The sequence below is a fragment of the Beauveria bassiana genome, assembly GCF_000280675.1.
Source record: "Beauveria bassiana ARSEF 2860 unplaced genomic scaffold BBA_S00021, whole genome shotgun sequence".
Taxonomy (NCBI): Eukaryota; Fungi; Ascomycota; class Sordariomycetes; order Hypocreales; family Cordycipitaceae; genus Beauveria; species Beauveria bassiana.
The window spans coordinates 227,088-247,761 of record NW_007930856.1 but is presented as its reverse complement, the minus strand read 5'-3'; the positions used below and the strand labels follow the sequence as shown (position 1 = coordinate 247,761).

Genomic DNA, 20,674 nt, shown 5'->3' with positions numbered 1-20,674 from the left:
CACTTTATTGGTGCCTGGCGAGGAAGCCACCCCCAAATGCCGAAGCCACGGCACTTGTAGGCTCTTCCACCAGGTCCGCCAATATGTTCTGGAACACTTTATAGGCGGTTAGGAAATGATCCAAATCGTATGGATACGGGCATACGATAGCAGGCCGAGCACTGCGCGACCAAATTTTGCTCGTTGCTTTACAGCCCTTGTCTCGCGGCACTGCTGCACTCTGAGACTGATCAGCGAGACAATGCGGTTCTACAACAACTTCGACACCGCAAATTCGTGTATCAGATAAGACAAATAGTATATCGTCCTTTTCAGCTCTAGAGACGGCTCCGCAGCATTCCAGTAACTGGGAGCATGACCTCCATCTCCTCATAATCCCTGCTACCACTTACACCAGCATCACTGGTATCACTTGTCGGCGGTACCCCCGCCTGCTCTTGCGTTGCGCCCCAGAATCTTTCCACGGCCCGCCAGTACCTGCCCGCATCACCTCGCAGCAGTGCGCAGTGTCGTCCGCCAGGGATCGCCTCGCCGTCCACAACGATGCCCTTTTGCTGCGCCTCAGCCATGTGCTGGTTGACGAACCGCCACGGCACCAGATCGTCCGAGACCGAGTACAGATAGAGACGGCGCACGCTAGACCCAAAGACGGCCGGGTCGTGCGCGCCGCGGTACAGAGCGGCGAGTGAGCGGCCCCGGCCGAGGAGGCCCGCGTTCTGCACGCCCAACAGCACCGCAATCGTCGGGAGCAGAAGCAGTCGGCCGACGGTCTGCGCTGCCCACGTGTTGGGCAGCGAGTAGGCGGCCGCGCGGAGCGTCCGACTCAGCGAGCTGTCGCCCGGGCAGCAGTCCATGATGACGCCGCCCGTGGCCCTGTCGAGTTCCGCGGAGTCGGTCAGCCCGGTGGTGGCCAGGGCCTCCCGTGTGATGCGGGCGAGCTGAATCGCCATGTTCAGACCGCCATTCGAGAAGATGTGCCACAATATAAACGGCGACGAGTCGGCCGCAGCAGCGTTGCCGTCCCCTTGGCTGTCGTCGTCGCGCAGCCGGCCGCCGCCGCACAGGACATGTCGTGCAATAACGTCCCGCGCGGGCTGCAGTCGCGCGTGCATCCGCGCAAACGGCGTCACGGTAATCTCGGACAGCCGCGCCGTGACGAGCAGCACGGCCGCCTCGCGAAACAGCGTCCGGTGCCCGGCGACGTAGTGTCCGATATTCCTGGCCGAGGCGCCCCCGAGCCACGTCGTCATGACGATGAGTGAAGGTCCGCGGTAGCTCGGATCGGCCGGGCCCGACGGCTCGTAGAGGTAGACGTCGTCGCCGATGCGGCGCAGCGGCGCGAGCGGCGATGAGCCAGGCATGAATGAGAGTGCAGTCTTTGTCCAGTATTAACAAGAAAGGAATTTTTTTTCTTGAATACCTTCTTCAGCACACGTATTTCGAGGACAAACAAGTCGAAATGTCAATTAAATTACGCACAACCCGTATTTACGCCTCTGCCCGAGCCTCCTTGATTGTTGCCCCCGACGCAGAGTTATATAGGCAAGGCAAGCCACCACCACCAATACCACCGCCAATACCACCACCCACCACTCACCACTTAAACATGGTCTAAGACGGGTCTAGGGCGGCCCCCCAAGACAAACCATGGCCGGCATTCAATATTAGAGCGCCGGCTGGGTACGAAGAAAAAGAAAAAGAAAAGACAAAGTTTGTGACGACGACGAGAATTGCCTTTTCTTTTGCTGTACTGTTTGCTTGCCTGCCCGCCTGCCCGCCTGCTTCTTTCACACCCGGGCGTTAGCGGGCGGGCGGGCTGTAGCGCCCGCGACTATACCAAACGAACGGGTGGTCTTGCTTATCCGTATACGCCCCGAAAGAGGGCATCTTGCCCGCTGCAAGGGTTGTACAACATTCCTATATCACATTCTGGAAACTAACTCACTCCACACACACACACTCACTCACTCACGCCATCACTATGTGATTGGTTTCATGTTCTCGCGTAGTTTTCAACGCCGAAACGAACAAAAAGTTTCTTCATCTCGTTGGGCGTTGGAACTATAAAAGAAAAGGAAGACGTCCATGCTGCGTTCTGTCGAATCATTGTTACTGGGGCAGACCCCGGATCCTCCCACCAAACTGACCTGCATCATCGCTCTGCTAAATGTCTCTACCTGACCCTACGTGTACACACTCTCGGTCCAGGTATTGACTTGCAACCCCCTCTCGGCCATCTCCGCATCCTTGAGGAAATCCATGGGCATCCACACCAGGTGGCCCTTGATCTCATCCAGCTTGGTCCGCGCGTCGGCCGCGGGCATGAACTGGTCAAAGATGTGGCCGGCCTTGACGCCGCGCGGCGGCAGATATCTATCATAGTCTTCAAATGTTTTGACTGAACCGGACGGTTAGCTTTAGGCGATTCCTGAAGAGAGAGAAGAAAAACAGAAAAAGGAAAAACTTCTCTGCGTTCTTTCCAAATCAATGTTGCAGCCCGAAATGGTTGCTGTTCCGGAAAAGGGCGTCGAGGTGGGGCCAGATATATAGGTAAACTTACTGTGATCATCCGGATCGCAATGAAACAAATGACGAAAGATTTCCGTATTTCGATCCGCGCGGCTCGTCCACATATCCCAGAGCTCGTCGCCCAGCGGATCCTCGACAAACTTGTAGCTCTCGTCCCTGTCGTAAATATCATTGTCTGGCTGCACGCTCGGCGGCTGGGCGTTGATGTCATTGCCCGCGTCAAAGTTTTGAGGGGGGAGCAGGCCCAGGTGCTCGCGCCACAGGTAGCGGCGGAGGGTAGCGGCGTGGTAGCCGGCCTCAAAGGTCTCGCCGTTCATGGTACTCGGAATCCGGCGCGTATCCTCCATGACGATACTCAGCTCGCTGTCATGATATCCGAGCTGGCTGCGATCGTTTAGGTTGCTGGAGCCGCAAATGACAACCCTGTCGTCGGCAATGAGGAGTTTCGAGTGAATGTACAATTCTTCCTGGATCCAGTTTTGAATTTCCAACTCCTGGTCGTCAACCTCGTCCCAAGGTTCCTCGGCAAGGGAGCCCTGACCAGCCATCGCATGGTGCGCTAGCGAGGGCAGCTTTGTGTCTTTTTCTTCTGGCATGGCTGCCTCGAATTTGCGTTTTGCCTCCATGGCTTCTTCATAAGCGTCCGCCTTTTCCTTGGATTTCTGTTGCTCAAGGGTGCCCATGTGCTCATCTCTCTCACCGTGGTTGGGGTCATTGGTACCATGAATGCCCTCCTTCATGATTTCCTCGGCTTCCGCTCGCTGCACGTCCTGATATTTGACACCAGACTTCTTTTCTGCCTCTACGAGTGCCTCGCTCCTATTGAGGCGATCGTATGATCTCAGATTGAAGAAGAAGATGTACTGTTTGGGATCAACACCCTGCGCCTTGATCTGCTCAAAGATTGAGTGCTCCCCGCGACAGATGGACTTGTATTGATAGTCCATAATTGCTCGAGTGCCGGATGCAGCATTGTCGCGAAGATCACCGGCAAAACCAGGAATAGCCGGAATCAAGATGATGATGCGGAACTTGCGCTGCTCTTTGGCGGCTCTGAGTACAGCGTCGACCATGGCTCGGCCGATCGTGTTGTGAATTGGGCTCTGATGCTCGCCAGTGGCAGTAATGAAGAATTGATTCTCCAAGTAGACATAATGCTGAGCGTTGCGGATGATTTCGCTGTAGGCATTCTGGATAGAGTGATCAGTCAAGATACCGCTTGACCAATCGGCGCTGGAGCGGACAAGCTGGGCGTGAACAGTGCCTCTGTTTTCGAGGTTCTTGGTTGCAAGAGGCGTGAGAGGATGCTTGACGTAGTCGCCGCAGGGATGCTTCGGTCGCTGCACGCCGACAATGTCTTCGTTTTCGCCTTCACGACCCTCCAAAATAATCCAGTCGTAACGCTCATCGCGCTTGTACTTGTCACGCTTGGTAAAGTTCCACCGCAGAACAAAATGCTCAGCAATGTCGTACACGCATGGGCCAATGACGCTCATGGCGACGTCGTGCCACGGCATGCGGCCGTACTCTGCCTTGCTTAGCTCATTTTGCTGCCAGTCCTGAACCTTTTGGAAGTCCATGACGCGATTGTTATTGAAGTCTTGTCCGGGCCAAATTTCTTCAGTCACACCTTCGGGATGGACATCAGCGAGCGGATGATGGTTTGCGTCCCAGCGACCAAAGCAGAGATCGAGACCGCCAATAAATGCAATTGCATAGTCGATGACGATGAACTTCTCGTGATGAGCCCAGTACATGGTTGTATCGGCGACATTTTCAAACGGATTGTGATCGGGGTGGCGCAGGATGCGAATGTTGCCGTGGCCGGGGCTACCCTCGGGACACAAAGCTTGAAGGGCGTGCTTGGTGTGGATGGAGTTGCAAGTCAAGGCGGCCTCGACTTCCTTGTAGACCATGACGAATATTTTGACACCAGCCTCGGCCTTGCGCTTCAGTATCTGGTCCAGACGGTATTCCTGCATGTAGTGCGGGGGCCTGCGCAGGAATAGCTCTGGCGACAGCCACCAATCGGCGATGTAGATGGACTCTGTAGCTTGTTCCAAGGCGACCGAGACGGCCCAAAAGTAGTCACGCCCGTCCACATACCATTTAATAAGGTTACCATCTCGCTCAGGAAAGTAGGACTGGAAGCGGTGAGACTCGCAGGTGGCAGTTCGTTTATCATCGCATTCTTGCTCGTGGGCTTCGTCGTGGCGATGATTCGCATTGAACTACGTTCCTAGTCAGCACTTCTTTGTTTTTTTCTCAGCCTAGGAAAGCCGATTTCCTGCGAATTTTCTTACTATATTGCCAATTTTACCAATCTGAGCTCTGAAGCAAGTCAGCTAGGGCGTGTGCAACCGGTCGCAACAGCGAGTGGGACGCGTACCTCTTGTGGTGGAGGGCCACTTTGACGTCGTGGAGCTTCGAATCGTGAAGCTTCTCCCTCATATCGCCCACAAAACTCGAAAAGACATTGCCGCCGGATTCGGACTTTTCGCCGGACCCCGTCATAGCGACGGTGAATAAATTTGGCACAGCAGGATGATTGCGCGCGCGCTCCGAGGTGACGTCGGCGACGCAGATGAAAATGGCGGGGTAAGCTATAGAGCGAGAGAAGGTCTCAAGGGAGATGTAGGATAGGGAATAGCAATGCTCTGGTCTCCGAATGCAGTTATCGAGGTGTAACAGGGAGAATTTGACAAATGAAAAGGGCCCAAAACTTTATTTTTTCCTCGAAAACATACGAGCTGAGGCAGGTTCGGGGGATGCAGGAGGGAGTACAATTGGCTTTAAGCTTAGTTAGGTAGGTAGCGGGGTCCAGCGCAGACCGCACACGCTAAACGTCACTGAAAATTCAGGGCGGAGCCGGGGTGAGATGCAACTCACCACGATCAGCACCGGGACGCACCAACAATGGCATCATTTTCAGCTGCTGTACTATTTCATGAACCAATGATAATGCAAGACGTTACAGGGCCTAGTCTATTATAGCAGATAGGATTATAACGGCAGCAAGCCATGCCCAGTTGTCAGCTCAAGCCAAGCAACCAAGTACTACGAGAAGCCTCACTAGGTACTACTGACGTCACCACCCCTCTTGTATGCCCCGCAACTGTCTGGTGAACACGCGGCTTACAATGAGATCAATCCCACAGTTGCTCAATTCGCAGTATAACGTTGCAATTCTACTTCGATAGAGTGTGTTTCTTAATGATATATTGACTGCCATACGTAAAGTAGGTAGTAGTTGATTGAGAGCTCACATCATTAATCCTGATCAACCCTTCCTTCATTACGGAGGTCCGACAATGCCTCTCACTCTGGACAAATTATATTAACCTTTTCGAAGCGTTGTAAGAGACGGCCATGTCGATAAAGACAGCACAATGAGTAAGGTAATGACTAAAAAGTATGGGGAGGGGCCTCAAGGAGCAAATGCTGGAATTCACTTGCCTAAACATCTCACTCGTTCATCTTCTTCATCGGTCATTTATAAAATACAATGGCATAATACGGTGCATGCGCATCACCACTTGGTGTACAGATCATTACTTACCCGGCACAGGCGTAGAACAATTGTTTCCCCCGCGCTTTGCTCTCTTGCCGGTGTCAGTGTCAACTTTGGTGCTGGGTCTCTTCTCTTTCCTAGTCGTCGCTGACCGGGCTGGCTTCTTCACGCTAGTTTTCCTTTCAGGGACAGTCGGCGCCACCGTCTTGTTCTCCTTGGCAGCCAGACGAGCGCTTCTGCGAGGCTGGGCGGCTCGTTCAGGGACAGTAGGCGCCACCGTCTTGTTGTGCTTGGCAGACAGACGAGCGCTTTTGCGAGGCTGAGCCACTGAAGACATTTGGTCGGTGTCCGACTTGTCGCGTGGACGTAGACCACGACGAGAAACGCTTTCTGGTACAAGTGTTGCTGTCCCTTTTGACATAAGTGTTGCTGTCCCCTTTGGTACAAGTGTTGTTGTCTCTGCTGGTACAAATGTTGCCTCTTCTGATATGGCCCTCTTCTGAGGTACAAGTGTTGCCTCTTCTGATATGGCCCTCTTCCGAGGTACAAATGTTGCTGTCCCCGTTGGTACAAGTGTTGCCTCCTCTGATATGGCCCTCCTCTGAGGTACAAATGTTGCTGTCCCCTTTGGTGCAAGTGTTGTCTCCTCTGGTACAAGCGTTGGCGGTTCTGATTGGGCCATCTTCCGAGGTACAAGTGTTGCTGTCTTCTCTGGTACAAGTGTTGCTTCTTCATCTGGTACAAGTGAAGCAGTCTGCTCGGGTTCGACCGTCTCCTCTGGTATCACTGTGGCCATCGCCTCTGATTCGGCCAACTTTTGCGGTTTGACCAATTTTCGCGAGCGTATATCATCGCGAGATGAGCTTGGTACAACTGTAGTCGTCTGCTCGGATTCGACAGTCTCCTCTGGTATCCCTGTGGCCGCGGCCTCTAATTCGGCCGTCTCTTGTGGTCTGGCCAACTTTCGCGAGCGTCTATTATCGCGAGATGAGCTTGGTACAAGTGTTGCCGTTTGCTTGGGTTCGACCATCTCCTCTGGTACGTGTGTTGCCGTCGCCTCTGATTCGGCCGTCTCTTCTGGTGTGGTCAACCTGCGCACTTTGCGCCTTTGCAGTGCCGGAGCGTCTTCACCATCTTCGCGTGTGCGCTTCTTTGCTCTGCCTGACATCGCGCTGCCGTGCGTCTTGACCTTCATTTCCGCCTTGATCAGCGGTATTTGATCAATCACCCATTGAATCAGGACGGGTTGTGAGTCGACATGGTCCTTGGCACAACTACACTTATCGTCAAGCACAGAGATGTGCGCGATGGCGGTGTAGAGACGATCAAGCTCCTTGGATTTCTTCTCTGCTTCGGCTAGCTGCTGCAGCGCATCACCAAGCGCTTGTGGGGTGACATCTTTATGACTGCCATCAACAGGATCCAAGCCAATGTGCTGACGCGCCTTTTCGACTTTTGATTTTGCCTTTTCTATTTCCCGCCGCGCTTCTCGTCTCTGTGCGCCAAGATGGCTACCCATACAATTTTGGATGTACTCGAGAGTATGGTCGCTTGTCACGCATTTTTGACGTTGAATAAAATTCCAGTTTTGGTCATAACGCTTCAAGCGGTCCTTGTATTCACGAGTATACTGATCCTGCCACCAGCATTCGAAGCCAAGATACTCGTGCCATTCTGTCAGCGCATCCTGATTTCTGGGGTCCGCGAGCAGAGTCGTCTTCTCACTGAGCCCATGAGCTGCAAGACGTCTTTGTAGGGCTGCGTGATACTCGTCGAAGCTGCTACACCCTTGCTCCCGAAATTGCCTTCTTTCGCGCGCTCTTTTACTCTGCATCTCCTCCCATTCGGTGTTTGGACCTTTCAACGACTCGGGATTTACCTCGATTTCCGCGAGACCTCGACCTCGGCAGTGTTTGCGTAAATAAGCCTTATGCTGTTCCACGTATGCATCGAAGTCGGGCTCCTCGATGATTCCCCGATTATCTAATTGCCAGTTTCTGAATGCTTTGTGCTGCCTCAACTGCCGCTGGAATACCTCCCAGTCCAGATGATAGTCGGTCTTGTAATTGATACCGGGGTGCCGCCAATAAGGCTGCAGTAGATGGCGATGCTGCTCGGGATCTTTGGCCACCGATTCCAGCATTTCAATAGGGTAAAGGGGTCTGCCCCCGTCTGCAACCAACTCGTCATAAGACCTTCTTTCGTTGGCCAGAGCATCGCCGATGACGTCCTCGGCTTCGGTTTCGGCAACAGATCCGTCGTCTGTCGAGGCGGAATCACGAGTGAATGATGAAAACCTTGCAGCTGCACCCGCTTTATCCATCATTAAAAGCTCATTGACCCTGTCGAGATCCAACGGCACGGCTCTAGCTATCATGAGCTCTTGTGCGTTTCTGTGAGGGCATCAGTTAGTTGGGCGTGAAAGTGATAATGTGGGCAACTTTTTCTTACAGTAGTCGCGTGCGAATCCTCTGCATATCTTTGTCGCTGACGTTGTCCAAGTCTTTGACTGGGATGGCTACGTAACCTTCGGCTCGCTGGAATTTCTGCACTAGATCGGCCAGTTGGTCGTCGTTGAGTGTAAGAAAGTCTCTGCACGAGATCTCAACCGCGGAAGCCATCGTTACGTTGTTGATGTTACCGGTCCTAACGAATGTGGCGATGGTTGAGGAGGTGACGTGGTAAAACTCGGTTGCCTCAAAAATGCTTCTCTCGTGGGCCGGTGCGAATGCGACTTGTCCTCAATGCGCGAGGCATGCCCTGTCAGCCGGGCTGCGAAAGGACCGGATGCACAATGCCTAACGTTCGCGACTTGGTGGCTGATCAGAATAAAGCATCCTCACTCCTCCTGCGTCGAATGAGCATTTCAAGACAGAGATGATCAGGAAGGGGGGAGGGCTATGACTGCACTTAGGCGCTCTATGTGATGTGGCTTGTGTCGACTGCAGGGTGCCGTATTTATAGGGAAATTGACTGGACGGGACTGCAATGTATTGTGATGCTGCAGTAAAAGCCAAGTACGGAGTACGGAGTACAAAAGCAGGTTAATAAGAACGTAAAAGTACCTATAGGGCCTGATTCACATTTATATAAAGTCGTAGTGGGGCCGAGACAAGAGTACCTTAGGTAACCTAGCACCTACCTAGGTACGGATTACTGCCTTGTACTAGGCACCTACCTTGGCAGCGGGGGGACAAAGTAAATGGCCCACAATGAGAACCCTTAAAGTAAGACTACCTTTTTATTTATTTTCTATCAATTCTAGAAAAATTATTTTAGTATAAAATAACTAAGATATTATAATAGTAGTTAAATAATACTTTCTTCTTTAGATAAATATTTTATCTATTTTCTAGAATTTTGACTTTACTTTCCTTCTCTAGGTGCTGGTGTAGTGCAATATGAGGATGGGCCAGCTTTTTTGTCCCCCCCCTTGCTAGGTACCTACCTAGGTACCTATGCAGATCAATTACGGGCCTTGAGGCCCGGGGCCTAACGGGAGGGCCCACGGGGCCTAACGGGAGGGCCTAACGGGAGGGCCTAACGGATCAGGAGGCAGTGCTGCCCTCAACAACCGGGCTGCCGCAGTCATGATGTTTCTGCACAACTTGCCTCCTTTATCAGCACATTAATAACCTTGTCGCGAAATTTTTTTTCATCCGCGGCGGGCATCAGCCAGCCAAAGAGGCAGGCAAAGAGTAGACGATGCAGCAGATGATACCGCCACAGATGCAGGCTCTAGAGTTGCGCCACCGACCCCCGCCGTTAGAAGCTCGAGCCTTCAGGGCGTACACGACACAAATTAGTGCAACTCCTATATTATTCCTATACGATTTCTATATGATTTCTATATGATTTCTATATGATTTCTATATGATTTCTATATGACAAGTACAACTCTGTTTCAATCGACCAGCCGCTAGGTAGTGTCATCACCTCAATCACACCGGCTTCCACGCCGACCTCACAGCATTACCGTTAATCAACTCTACTGGTGACGTTAGCCTAAAAGAGTTACTACCTTACATGTATCCTCCCAAATGAAGTACAGCAGGCTATGGAAAATTCGGACTTTGACGTTGATTTAGCAGCCCTCTTCTTTTAACCTTTTTATATCCTCTTATATCAGCACATCTGCCAAGATGACAATGAACGCATGCCACCGCCACTGTCTGATATGCCCAATCCAACCCCGCACGCCGTCACAGCGCCAGCGTTTATTATTGATCAATTGCAGCCTGTGAGCCGTCCACGCACTGTTGGTGTGTTGGCAAGTTTGTTGCTATTATTAGCCTGAAATCATTTCTAGTCCTCCTGATCAAGCCTTTGTTGATGCAGGATGACTCCCGCTCCGAAGCCCACGCCTTGGCCACTTTGTAAGCTGGCTCCTGTCCTCCCATATAGTGGCATGGTGCATCCGCAGATGCCAAAATTTGTACCAACGCAACTGTGCTCATTTGTACTACGTTTCAAGTCTAACAATGGACACAACTGACCGTCTCGTCGCACAAAGACGTAACATGGACAAGAATGTCATCTTGCGCCTCTATTATGCAATTCCGTACGGCGAAACAACCACCGATAATAGCATGCAAAAATGCGCACATTATTGCCGCCCACGCCGCAGTAGGCAACCGATAAACGATGGTGTTGATAATGATCGTCGTGAACGCGCTCAAACACGAAAAGATGAGACGCCTGCTGTCAGCAATGAAGATGCGTTTGACGGCCAGCCTTATATCGAGTTTCGCTTCGATACCGTCCGCAGGCATCCTCAAGGTTTCCTTGTTGGCGCTGACCCGGGATGCGACTTCCAATTGCTTGGTGACTTGGGGCTTAGCAGCAAACATCTTTGTATCACCTTTGACGACAAAAAGCACTTGGTAGTCAAAGATTTGAGGTCTGCAAACGGCACAGTGGTCTCCTATTCGGACAAGATTCCCGACAGACGCTGCCACTTTACGTGGATCATTGGTGGCATCGATCAATTCCACGAAGAGGCCATCGAGATCCAAATGGGGTTTATCTTGAAATTGAAGGCCTTGATCAACCATGCTATCTTCGCCGATGATGGCTCTGCATCGTTGATTGACCAGTTTCGCAGCCAAATGACTGATGAAGATATTCCTTATACTTCTGCTTTATCGGGTGGTGAAGATCTCTCTGTTCCTAAATGGAGAGATCTTTATACTTCTGCCAACACATTGAGTAATGCAGATATTCATGGCATGTTATTGAAGAGCCGAGGGCAGACAGCTACTGCAACAGAAATGCACACCCCCAGCACCCGTCCGCTGTATCTAGATTGCAACATAGGCATGGGGTCATTCGGCCAGGCAACACGCTGGATAAACATGAGCACGGGCAAGGATTATGTGGAAAAGACGCCAATCGGGAACTACGACGCGGAGAAATGGGAAAACGAAATAAGCATCATGCAAAGGCTCGGAGAGCATGTAAGCTGCAGACGTCTTTTACATACTGACAATGACGGCTAATTCTTTGGCGCTCATTTCTTGGCTAGGAAAACATTGTACCGCTCCTACACTATGTCAAAGTTCCTCAATGGACCATATGCTTGCCGTATTATGAACTCGGTAGTCTTGAGAAGATTTGGAAGGGTCTGGAACTCACGCTCGGCCACGTCATGGAGTTGTTAAAGCAATGTCTGGCCGGCCTCAAACACGCGCATGCAAAACATTTTGCTCACAGAGACATGAAGCTCTCAAACATTCTCGTTGAGAGTCTGACGCCTTTCAGGATTCGACTCGCAGATTTTGGCGAATCAAAAGCCACAAACATCTCTGTCCCCCAATCGTACTGCGGCACAGAAATATACATGGCCCCCGAAGTAATCAAAAGCAGAAGTAATTGGGGCGGTTGCTACTCAATTGTCTGCGATCTATGGTCACTGGGGGCCATGCTCAGCGAGGTGCTGTTTGGCAAACCGCAGTGGCCTCGGAACCGAGCCATCAACCAGGCATACTGCGACGCGGTTCGGGAGCAGACGCAAAGCACTTGCGAGGCGGATCTGCAAGGCTTGCAGAGGTTCTTGTTGCAGAATCTTCTTGTTGTGGATCCTAAGCAGCGCCCAACGGCCGCTGATTGCTACGAGCTGGCCATGTCCCTGCCGCCCGTCAACGAACCATCACGGATCATGACTTGTCCCCGGCGAGCGACTAGTTTACCTACGGAGATTCCTACCTGCTCGAAGACACCGAGAAACAACAAAGAGGGCGACCCTGTTCAGTCATCGGGGCTCAGCACGATACGTCCTCTCCCCGGCCACGGATCGAAGCGACGTCTCGAGGACGATGCGGAGGCGGGGCAAGAATCTCCCGGCCCGAAGCGGCCCTTTGCAGGGAAAATGCTAGGCAAAAGGCTCGCCGAACTGCGACCTGTACCTGTAGGCGATGTGGGCGCCGTATCTGAGAAGCCTGTACCTGATGGCTCCGATCAAACGGCGCCGAGCGACCAGCCATCCCTTCCCGCTGGCGCGAGCGGTGCCGGCAGCGCCATTCGTGAGCCGCAGCTCCAGCTCTCCAAAGCCGAGCCAGCCCATCGCCGCGCCGCCGTCAACTCTGCCAGGCCAGGTTCGCCAGTGCACCCGGCCGTCTCACCGGTGCCGCAAAGCCCCATGCGGCGTGCTCACGACGTGCGCTCTGCGAACCGCACCACTCCCGCTCGCGAGCCGCGATCTCAGCTTTCCGAGGCAGAGTCAACCCATCGCGGTCCCGCCGTCGCCTCTGCCAGACCGGGCTCACCGGTACCGCAGAGCTCCGAGCGGCCTGCTCACGATGTGCTCTCTGCGAACCGCAACAGCACCACTCGCAAGCCGCGGTCCTAGCTTTCCGGGGCCAAGTCAGCCAGCCCACCTATTCGCAGCCCTTGGAAGCTGTCGCCTCTGCCAGGCCGGGGCTCGTCGATGCACCGGGCCATCTTCGCCGGTGACGCCTGAGGTGGCCTGCTCACCAACTTGTTCTCTGCTAACCACCCAGCAACAGCGGCGCTCGCGAGCTGCAGTTCCAGCTCTCCAAGGGCCCAGTCAGCCCATGATGTTCTGATAGCCGTTGTGAATAAGACCGTCGTATGCGCAGTGAAATTACACGTGCCAGTGCGCCACAGTGGACTTTTCCAAAGATCGAGCCCTACTGAAGAACCGCTACAGTGGGGTTTATAGTGACGTAATTCGCTGTAATTGAAGCCGCTGGGACCTCGATTAGTGACACACTGACAAGTAACCAAGAAAGGAACCGCCACTCGTCGATTGGCTCTTGATGCTGTCTTCTTTGCAACAATGAATCAATTTGCAATATAAAAAGGATTTCTATCATTTAGAAAATCAATAACTACTATAAAATAGGCACAAAAGAAGGTGTCTTTCCAGGAACAGTCGCTTCTTGATAGCTTCCGTGCCCCCACATAGCACCAAGGAAAAGCTTCAGCCTTGCTGAGAAAAGGTCCAGATTTGGCTAGCCTAATTAGACGGCTATGAGCGTTCGCCTTTTTTAAAGTCAGCCCATCGCGAATCTGCCCGCAAGCGCTCTCTTTTAGCCGTTTCCATACTAGAACATCCCAAGAAGAAAAAAATCGCTGCCTCAAGGAACAAAAAAAAAAAAAGAATCGTCCGCCTCGGGGCGTCGCACCCAACCTCCCATTGCCAGAATGAAGCATCCGGGCAAGATTCTTGGCCAATTGGCCTCCAACGGCCTCCGTCCAAGCGTGGGCCGCCGCCGCTGGCGGCAGCCTGCCTTTTCGCCGCTGAGACTCTCCAACAGCCTGTTCACGGCGGCCAAGCAGCGGCGCCGCGCGTCCGCCACCACCGCCATTGTCGCAGGAGGCTTCCTCGTCTGGCTGCTCTACCCCTCGGAAGACTTTGACCGTCTGTCGGGCAAGCGTGGGAAGGCGACCCTGGTTCATCCGTCGGCCGCCAGCAAGGCCGATGAGGGAGCATCAAGGGAGGACGAGGAGGAGGGGGAGGAGCAAGAGGGCGGCGGCGGCAAGAAGAAGGCATCAACAACAGATGAGACTGCCTGGGGCTCCTTTACAAAGGGCCTGGAAGAGCGCTCCGCTGCCGCGGACAAGGAGTGGTCGGCTTTTTCTGAAAAGCTGGTCGGCTTCATCTTGCCCGAGTGGTCGAGACAGATTCCGAGCTTCATTCGCAAACTCCAGCACGAGCTCTCCGATGCGCCGGGGTCTCTCGCCGAGGAGCTGTGGGCAGAAGCGCATGACGCCTCTGTGCACCCGGAAATTCAGTACACCGCAGAGGTCCGCGTCTCGGATGAACTGTGCCCGGACGAAAAGGAGTTTCTGGCCCGCCGCAAGAAGAAGACGAGAGCTGCTCTGGCCAAGTATCTGGACATTGACGAAAAGGAAATCCACCCAGACGATATTCCCACCATTGCCATGTGCGGCTCTGGCGGCGGTCTCCGTGCTCTCATCGCTGGGACCGGCTCTCTCCTGGCCGCCGCAGAGGACGGCCTCTTTGACTGCGCCACTTATACCGCTGGTGTCAGCGGATCCTGCTGGCTGCAGCTTCTGTACCTGACTTCCTTCAACAAGGGTAGCATTCCCTCGCTTCTGGAACATCTCAAGGCGCGCACTTCTACTCACATTGCCTACCCCCCGGTTGCCCTGCAAGCGTTCACCTCCCTCCCCACCTCGCGGCCTCTGCTGAGCGGCGTCGTCGAAAAGATTCGCGGCGACAAGAACGCGGATTTTGGCCTGGTTGACATTTACGGCCTCTTGCTTGGCGCCAGATTCCTGGTCCCCAAGGGCGAACTCGGTGTCAACGACCGGGACTTTAAAATCTCCAACCAAAGAGGAATTCTAAGAGACGGTGACCGCCCGCTCCCCATCTATACCGCTGTTCGTCACGAGATTCCTGGCTTGGAACAAGGCAAGGACAAGACAACGTCGTCCGAGGACGTGTCCACCACCAAAAAGCAGCTCGAAAAGGCCGAGAAGGAATCCTGGTTCCAGTGGTTCGAAATCACCCCTTATGAAGTCTTTTGCGAAGAGATTGGCGCTGGCATTCCCACTTGGGCTCTCGGGCGCCGCTTCAAGGACGGCAAGGACGTGCCTCTGGCGCATGGCTCGCATCTCCCCGAGATTCGCGCGCCTCTGATGATGGGCATCTTTGGCAGTGCCTTTTGCGCCACCCTGAGCCACTACTACAAAGAGATCCAGCCCATTGTCAAAAGCTTGACAGGATTCGGCAAAATCGATCAGTTAATCGCAGGACAGGACAGTACTCTCGCCACGGTGCATCCCATTGACCCTGCCATCATCCCCAACTACGCCTACCAAATGCACGGCAAGCTCGCCAAGACGGCCACGCCCAGCATGTACGAAAACGAGCACATTCAGCTCATGGACGCCGGCATGTCCAACAATCTGCCCATCTACCCTCTGCTCCGACCGGGCCGCGGCGTCGACATTCTCATCTCGTTTGACGCGTCCGCCGACATCAAGACGGACAACTGGCTCGCCGTTGCCGACGGCTACGCGCGCCAACGCGGCATCAAGGGCTGGCCGGTCGGCGTCGGCTGGCCCCAGGACGAGATCAAGGCCGTCCATGAGATGAAGGCGGCCGAAGCGCACTCGACCGCCCAAGCCGACGCCAAAATCGAGCAGGCCAAGTCGGATCAGAAGCAGCAGCAGCAGCAGCAGCAGCAGCAGCAGAGCCAAAAGGTCAGCGACCTCGGCTACTGCACCGTCTGGATCGGCACCACCGAGGAGCGCACCACCACGGAGCAGGCGCCCGCCACGCAGCCCGTCTCCGAGACGGAGCACTGGCGCCTGTCGGACCCCAACGCCGGCCTCGCCGTCGTCTACGTGCCGTTCTTGCCCAACGACAAGGTGCCCGGCGTGTCGCCCGCCGAGAGCGACTTTATGAGCACCTGGAACTTCATCTACACCCCGGACAACATTGACGACGTGGTGCGTCTGGCGCGCGCAAACTATGACGAGGGCAAAGCCCAGGTTCGCAACACGGTCCGCGCCGTGTATGAGCGCAAGAAGCAGTTGCGGATGAAGAGGGAAGAAAAGGCCGAGGAGCAGAGGCTGCGCAAGCTGACGAATGCGGTTTCTTTGATTTAATGTTTATATTTTTTTTTTTTTTTTTTAATTAGATGCTTTGGGGGGAGAAGAGTACGGCAAGGACTCTCGAAAATTTTGCCAGCAGTAAAAGCTAGCTGCACGTCAAGTCCTTGGGGAGTCGGCATTTTGATTTGCAATATTTTGCATTCCCTTTGTTTACACATGTCGAGATAAAATTTTTGTGTGTGTGTATTTTACAAATGTAGATTTCAGGTAGAAAAAAGAGTTGTACAAGAGGGGCCCTTTGATGCCCCAAAAGAACCTCCACGACACGCCGTGTCGGCCAAAATTTTTCACAGTATTCTATGCTTTTTCTTTCTTGACTTCGCACACCATCATGTTGATACAAAAACAGGTACACGCACCTCATCCTCCTCCACCATGCAAACCGATTTCGCTTCCTATGAATAGTTGGGGGGCTGCTTTCGTCTAAATAATCTCGCCAATATCAATGTGCGGTGCCTTCCAGGGCTTGGCGTCGGGCTGTGTCATATCGCTGGGTACGCGGACCTTGTTGCCGGGGCTGTACATGTACCATGCCTTGAGGGCATTCATAGACGCCACGCGGCGGGCCACGTCGAGGCTGGCGCCGGCGCCCTCGCCGAGCTTCTCGCTGCCGCTGTAGATGCCCACGATGAAGACGGGCGTGCGTGACCGGCGACCCGTCTCGCTCTCCAGGCGGGCGCGCGGCGCCTCGAAGCCCTCTCGCGCACACAGCATGGCCAGCTCGCGCGTCGGCAGCTGGAACTGGAACATGCGGCCGAGATCGATTTCGCGCGACAGAATGTGTGAGTTGACAAATGTCTTGGCCATGTCGGCTCCCGCGTGCGCGTAGATGGCGCCAATCACGGCCTCGACAAACGACGTGTACGCGCCGGCCTGCATCTTGGCCAGGCCCGGCTCGCCCTCGTCGGCTGTTTGGTAGGTGTCGCCAAAGGCATCGTCGAGGACGACACGACTGCTCATGCCACGGCGGTAGTGCTGACCACGCTCCGCCTCGGCGCGAACGTATGCCCAGCGCGAATTGGGCGCCACGATGGGGTCGGGCTTCCATTGCAGCAGGCCAGGATCGACCTCCTCGCCGGGAGCGGCGGCAGAGTCGACACCCCAGCGACGCGCAACCTGCTCCAGAGACTCACGGCCTGCAAAGGCCCGGAGCGCCTCGTAGAGGATAGCAATGGGCAGGCGCGGCCACTTGCACACGAGGTACTCGAGGACGTGGTAGTTGATGATGGATCGGCCCAGCACCGCGAGGCTGGCATTGTTGAAATTTTGGTTGCCGTCGGCCGAGGACGTAACAAGGGCGCGTGCTATCGTTTGTAGGGGAATCGACATGGGCAGCGCCAGACGGGCGTGCAGCGCGGCGAGCTTGGCCGACTCGAGGGCTCGGGCAGGGGGCGGCGAGGGGAGAGGGTTGGCTGTGGAAAAGGCGCCTTCGAAAGGGGTGTCGTCTGTGAGAGTGGATGCTTCGGTTGTGGTAGTGGTCGATTGGCAGCGCGCGGATATCGAGAAAGCGTGCCGTCTAGGCACGGCGGCAACTCCTTGCCGGGCAGCGAGGCGCATGTGGCCGCTCCATTGTGACACCCGTAACCTCTTCATCGACTCGGCAAATCTGCTAGAAATAGGAACAGCAACTAAAAAGGAATTGCCGACGGGCAACGCCTTGACTCCCCGGAAATTGATGATGGAGGAGACTGTTTGCGTGGACGGAATCGAGGAAAAGAAGTCGGCGGTTTATGTCGTGTCGTGGTTCTTATGTAACGGCTCACGGGAAAAAGTTCTGCTAGAGTCGTGTGAGCTTGGGATTTGGGGGTAACCTGGCTCTGCAGGTGCTAATTTGCGGCCTAGCAAGGTCGGCACCGGATTAACCTGGTCCCGCTACAGCGACCTTGGCGGATAGTTAGGACGTCCACCTTGGACTGCCGAGAACAAGCTCATCCTGACGACGCAGTTGCGCATCCAAATATCAAACACAACACAGCGTTCATTGACAATTGATTGAAAATGGTGAGTTATTAATAATATCAAGGTATCGCCGCGTCAAAGGTTGCTAACAGCAGGACAGGGTGGCGGTGGAAAGGTTCCGTAAGTTTTGTCGCGATGGACAACGATGACCTCCTCGACCTCGACGGACCGCGCCGGATGACTCTCGTTATGGAAGAAGGGAAAAATGGATCTATGGCTAATCACACACGGGAAATAGCTATCCCAAACACGTTTGGTCGCCGGCCGGTGGTTGGTACGCACAGCCTGCCAACTGGAGGGGCAACACCCTGGTTGCCGGCGCCGTCATCTTTGGCATTGTCGCTGTCACTTGGAAGTTTGGCGCCGACCGGGAACAATGGGCACACAGGCCTCAACCTGGCGAGTGGTATCCTAGCAGACGGTACGTGGATATAGCAAAGGCAACACATCTGGTTCCACCTTGAGCTTAATCATCGCCGGAATGAAAAAGCCGAATGTTGAAACGACGGGGTCGCAGTGATTCACGCTTTCTGGAAGAGGTACAGAATGCTAACTTTTGGCAGCTGGTCGAGACAACTGATTCAGTGGGACAAAGAGGAGAGCCAAGCCGAGCAGAGCAAGAACCAATAAATGCACAAACAACTGTAAGATGAGGAAAGGGGCGCGAGCAGCTGAGTATGTACATATAGGTATACAACGGTAGAGGATTCATCACATCAACTTTTTGTCGACTTTCTGGCATGGTCAAAGTTCATCTCTGCATTTGTTCTACGAGAAACGATGGGGTGCTGTCATATGGGTGCTCTGTGCTAATGATAGGAGAACCCGGTTATCTGGCATGCTGGCTGAGCCATTATCTGCAGCTGAGTATTGCCTTTGTATGTCAGCTCTGCGTCTCAGGTGGTGGTCCCGTGCTGTGCCTTTCCGTCTCTTCAACTCTTGCACTCCCGTCGCCGAGTTATGCAGGCGGTAATCCGTTCTCCAGGCCAAGCGATTCGCCTAGCTGTCCTATCAATAGTAGCGGTTCCCCAAAGTTTCAAATAGTGTCTTATCAAAGTAAGTCAAACTAGGTGAGCAAAGAGCCATAATCTTATGCCCAGAAAATGCTAGTCAAATATTGCTTGTCCAACTTGTTCACCCATCTATCTGTGGTCCTCAGCCTGTACTAAAAGGATACCTCGGAGTTGCACCATATCAAGAGCGCCCGACAGGTATCTCTCTAAGGTACCTACCCTTATTTTTCGCCCCGCCGCTCTGCGCTGGTCGGGCTGGGGGCCGTCGAACCTGATTATTCAGTGACATCGCACCTGGAAGTTCAGGTTAATATTTAAGCCATCTCAAAACGCCTTTTAAGACAAACTTTCTCCTTTTACCTATTGCTCCTTTCTCTCTTGCACACTTTTTCATCTTGATTTTTCTGATTTCTTTCATGTGCCATTCTTCTCCGATTTAGGTGTTTGCCTGTCACAGCCTTCGCCGCGACTCACCGCTATACGATTTCAGTTTGACGCGCATCACAGCTTTCCAACACATCCAGTCATCGCCTCACTAGAATCCCAGCAACCTCGGCCAAGCCTCTTGCCGCGCATCATATCAGCCAACTCTCTACTAATTAGCGTCTACATGATAACACAATACCCTCACAATACCGTTGAGACGAAGCCGAATCACAAGGCGATTTCACTACAACCACGGTGCCGGGCTTGCTTCACCCACCCCCCGAATACCCCGACAAAGTACGCTTTGCCACGGTTTTGTTCAGTCTCACTTCACGTGCTTTCCGCCTCGCTGATCTCGCTGCTGGTTTGGTATAAGCGTCCTTGGTGCGTATCAACGTAGGCAGGCCAAGATGCCTTTTGATCGGCGTCTTAATGCGGAGGCCCGCGAAGTTGTCTTTTGCCATACGTGCTCATCTGAGTGGTATGGCCGTGAATGGGGATTAATGTGTCCTGCGTGTTTCGGCGAGATCACAGAAATCGTGAGCACTGACCCTTCAGCTATTTGGCAATCTTACACACCGTGCCACGTATTTGCTAACACTCTTGATTCTATCTGTAGGTGACTTTGGAAAATGACCCGCGCCCAGCGCGCGAAGGCGGCTCCGACGACTTGGGCTACTCCTCCTCCTCTGCTTCCGAATACGAGGAAGTCTATCTTTATATTCCCTCACTGAGGGACAGAGATTTACATCGAGAGGACGAGTACGTACATGGTCCTCATTATCATATGCACGCGCACGCGCACGGAGACGGATTCGGGCACCACCACTCAACCCGAATAGGACATGGCGCAGATCACTACCACGCCTTTCCTGGGCAAAGCGTAGAAAGATTTCTCAATGTTGCGTCGGATCTTGGCATGCCAAGGGGGGGCAACATGAGGCATCACCTACACGAGGCATCTCATAATGGCCGAGGGCACCATGAGTGGGACGACGGGACATCTCGAGGCTTTGTAACATTCCACCACTCTCCAGGACACGCACCGCCAGGCTCTGATCCATTTCATGAGTGAGATATCTCTTTATTTTACAAGACACGCCACATTCTGAAGCTCGCACTAATAGTT

The 20,674-nt window shown here is 53.7% G+C and overlaps 5 protein-coding genes across 5 annotated transcripts; 2 read left to right on the top strand and 3 right to left on the bottom strand.

The window, feature by feature from the left end:
• Positions 1-317: 317 nt before the first annotated feature.
• Positions 318-1,361, bottom strand: BBA_06878 (DNA repair protein (Rad57), putative; the record flags this gene model as incomplete). Its single annotated transcript, XM_008601975.1, has 1 exon — positions 318-1,361. One exon carries the CDS (start codon positions 1,359-1,361, stop codon positions 318-320), a length of 1,044 nt encoding a protein of 347 aa, XP_008600197.1.
• Positions 1,362-2,183: 822 nt separating this feature from the next.
• On the bottom strand, positions 2,184-5,043 carry BBA_06877 (phospholipase PldA, putative; the record flags this gene model as incomplete). Its single annotated transcript, XM_008601974.1, has 4 exons — positions 2,184-2,398; positions 2,561-4,760; positions 4,833-4,860; positions 4,919-5,043. The coding sequence occupies 4 exons, from the start codon at positions 5,041-5,043 to the stop codon at positions 2,184-2,186; spliced, it is 2,568 nt and encodes an 855-aa protein (XP_008600196.1).
• Positions 5,044-10,521: 5,478 nt separating this feature from the next.
• On the top strand, positions 10,522-12,887 carry BBA_06876 (AGC kinase; the record flags this gene model as incomplete). The annotated part of the gene is made up of 2 exons (XM_008601973.1): positions 10,522-11,496; positions 11,565-12,887. The coding sequence occupies 2 exons, from the start codon at positions 10,522-10,524 to the stop codon at positions 12,885-12,887; spliced, it is 2,298 nt and encodes a 765-aa protein (XP_008600195.1).
• An 818-nt stretch (positions 12,888-13,705) lies between these two features.
• On the top strand, positions 13,706-16,141 carry BBA_06875 (cytosolic phospholipase A2 zeta; the record flags this gene model as incomplete). The annotated part of the gene is made up of 1 exon (XM_008601972.1): positions 13,706-16,141. The coding sequence occupies one exon, from the start codon at positions 13,706-13,708 to the stop codon at positions 16,139-16,141; it is 2,436 nt and encodes an 811-aa protein (XP_008600194.1).
• A 429-nt stretch (positions 16,142-16,570) lies between these two features.
• BBA_06874 (54S ribosomal protein L3) lies at positions 16,571-17,740 on the bottom strand (the record flags this gene model as incomplete). Its single annotated transcript, XM_008601971.1, has 1 exon — positions 16,571-17,740. The coding sequence occupies one exon, from the start codon at positions 17,738-17,740 to the stop codon at positions 16,571-16,573; it is 1,170 nt and encodes a 389-aa protein (XP_008600193.1).
• Positions 17,741-20,674: the final 2,934 nt, after the last annotated feature.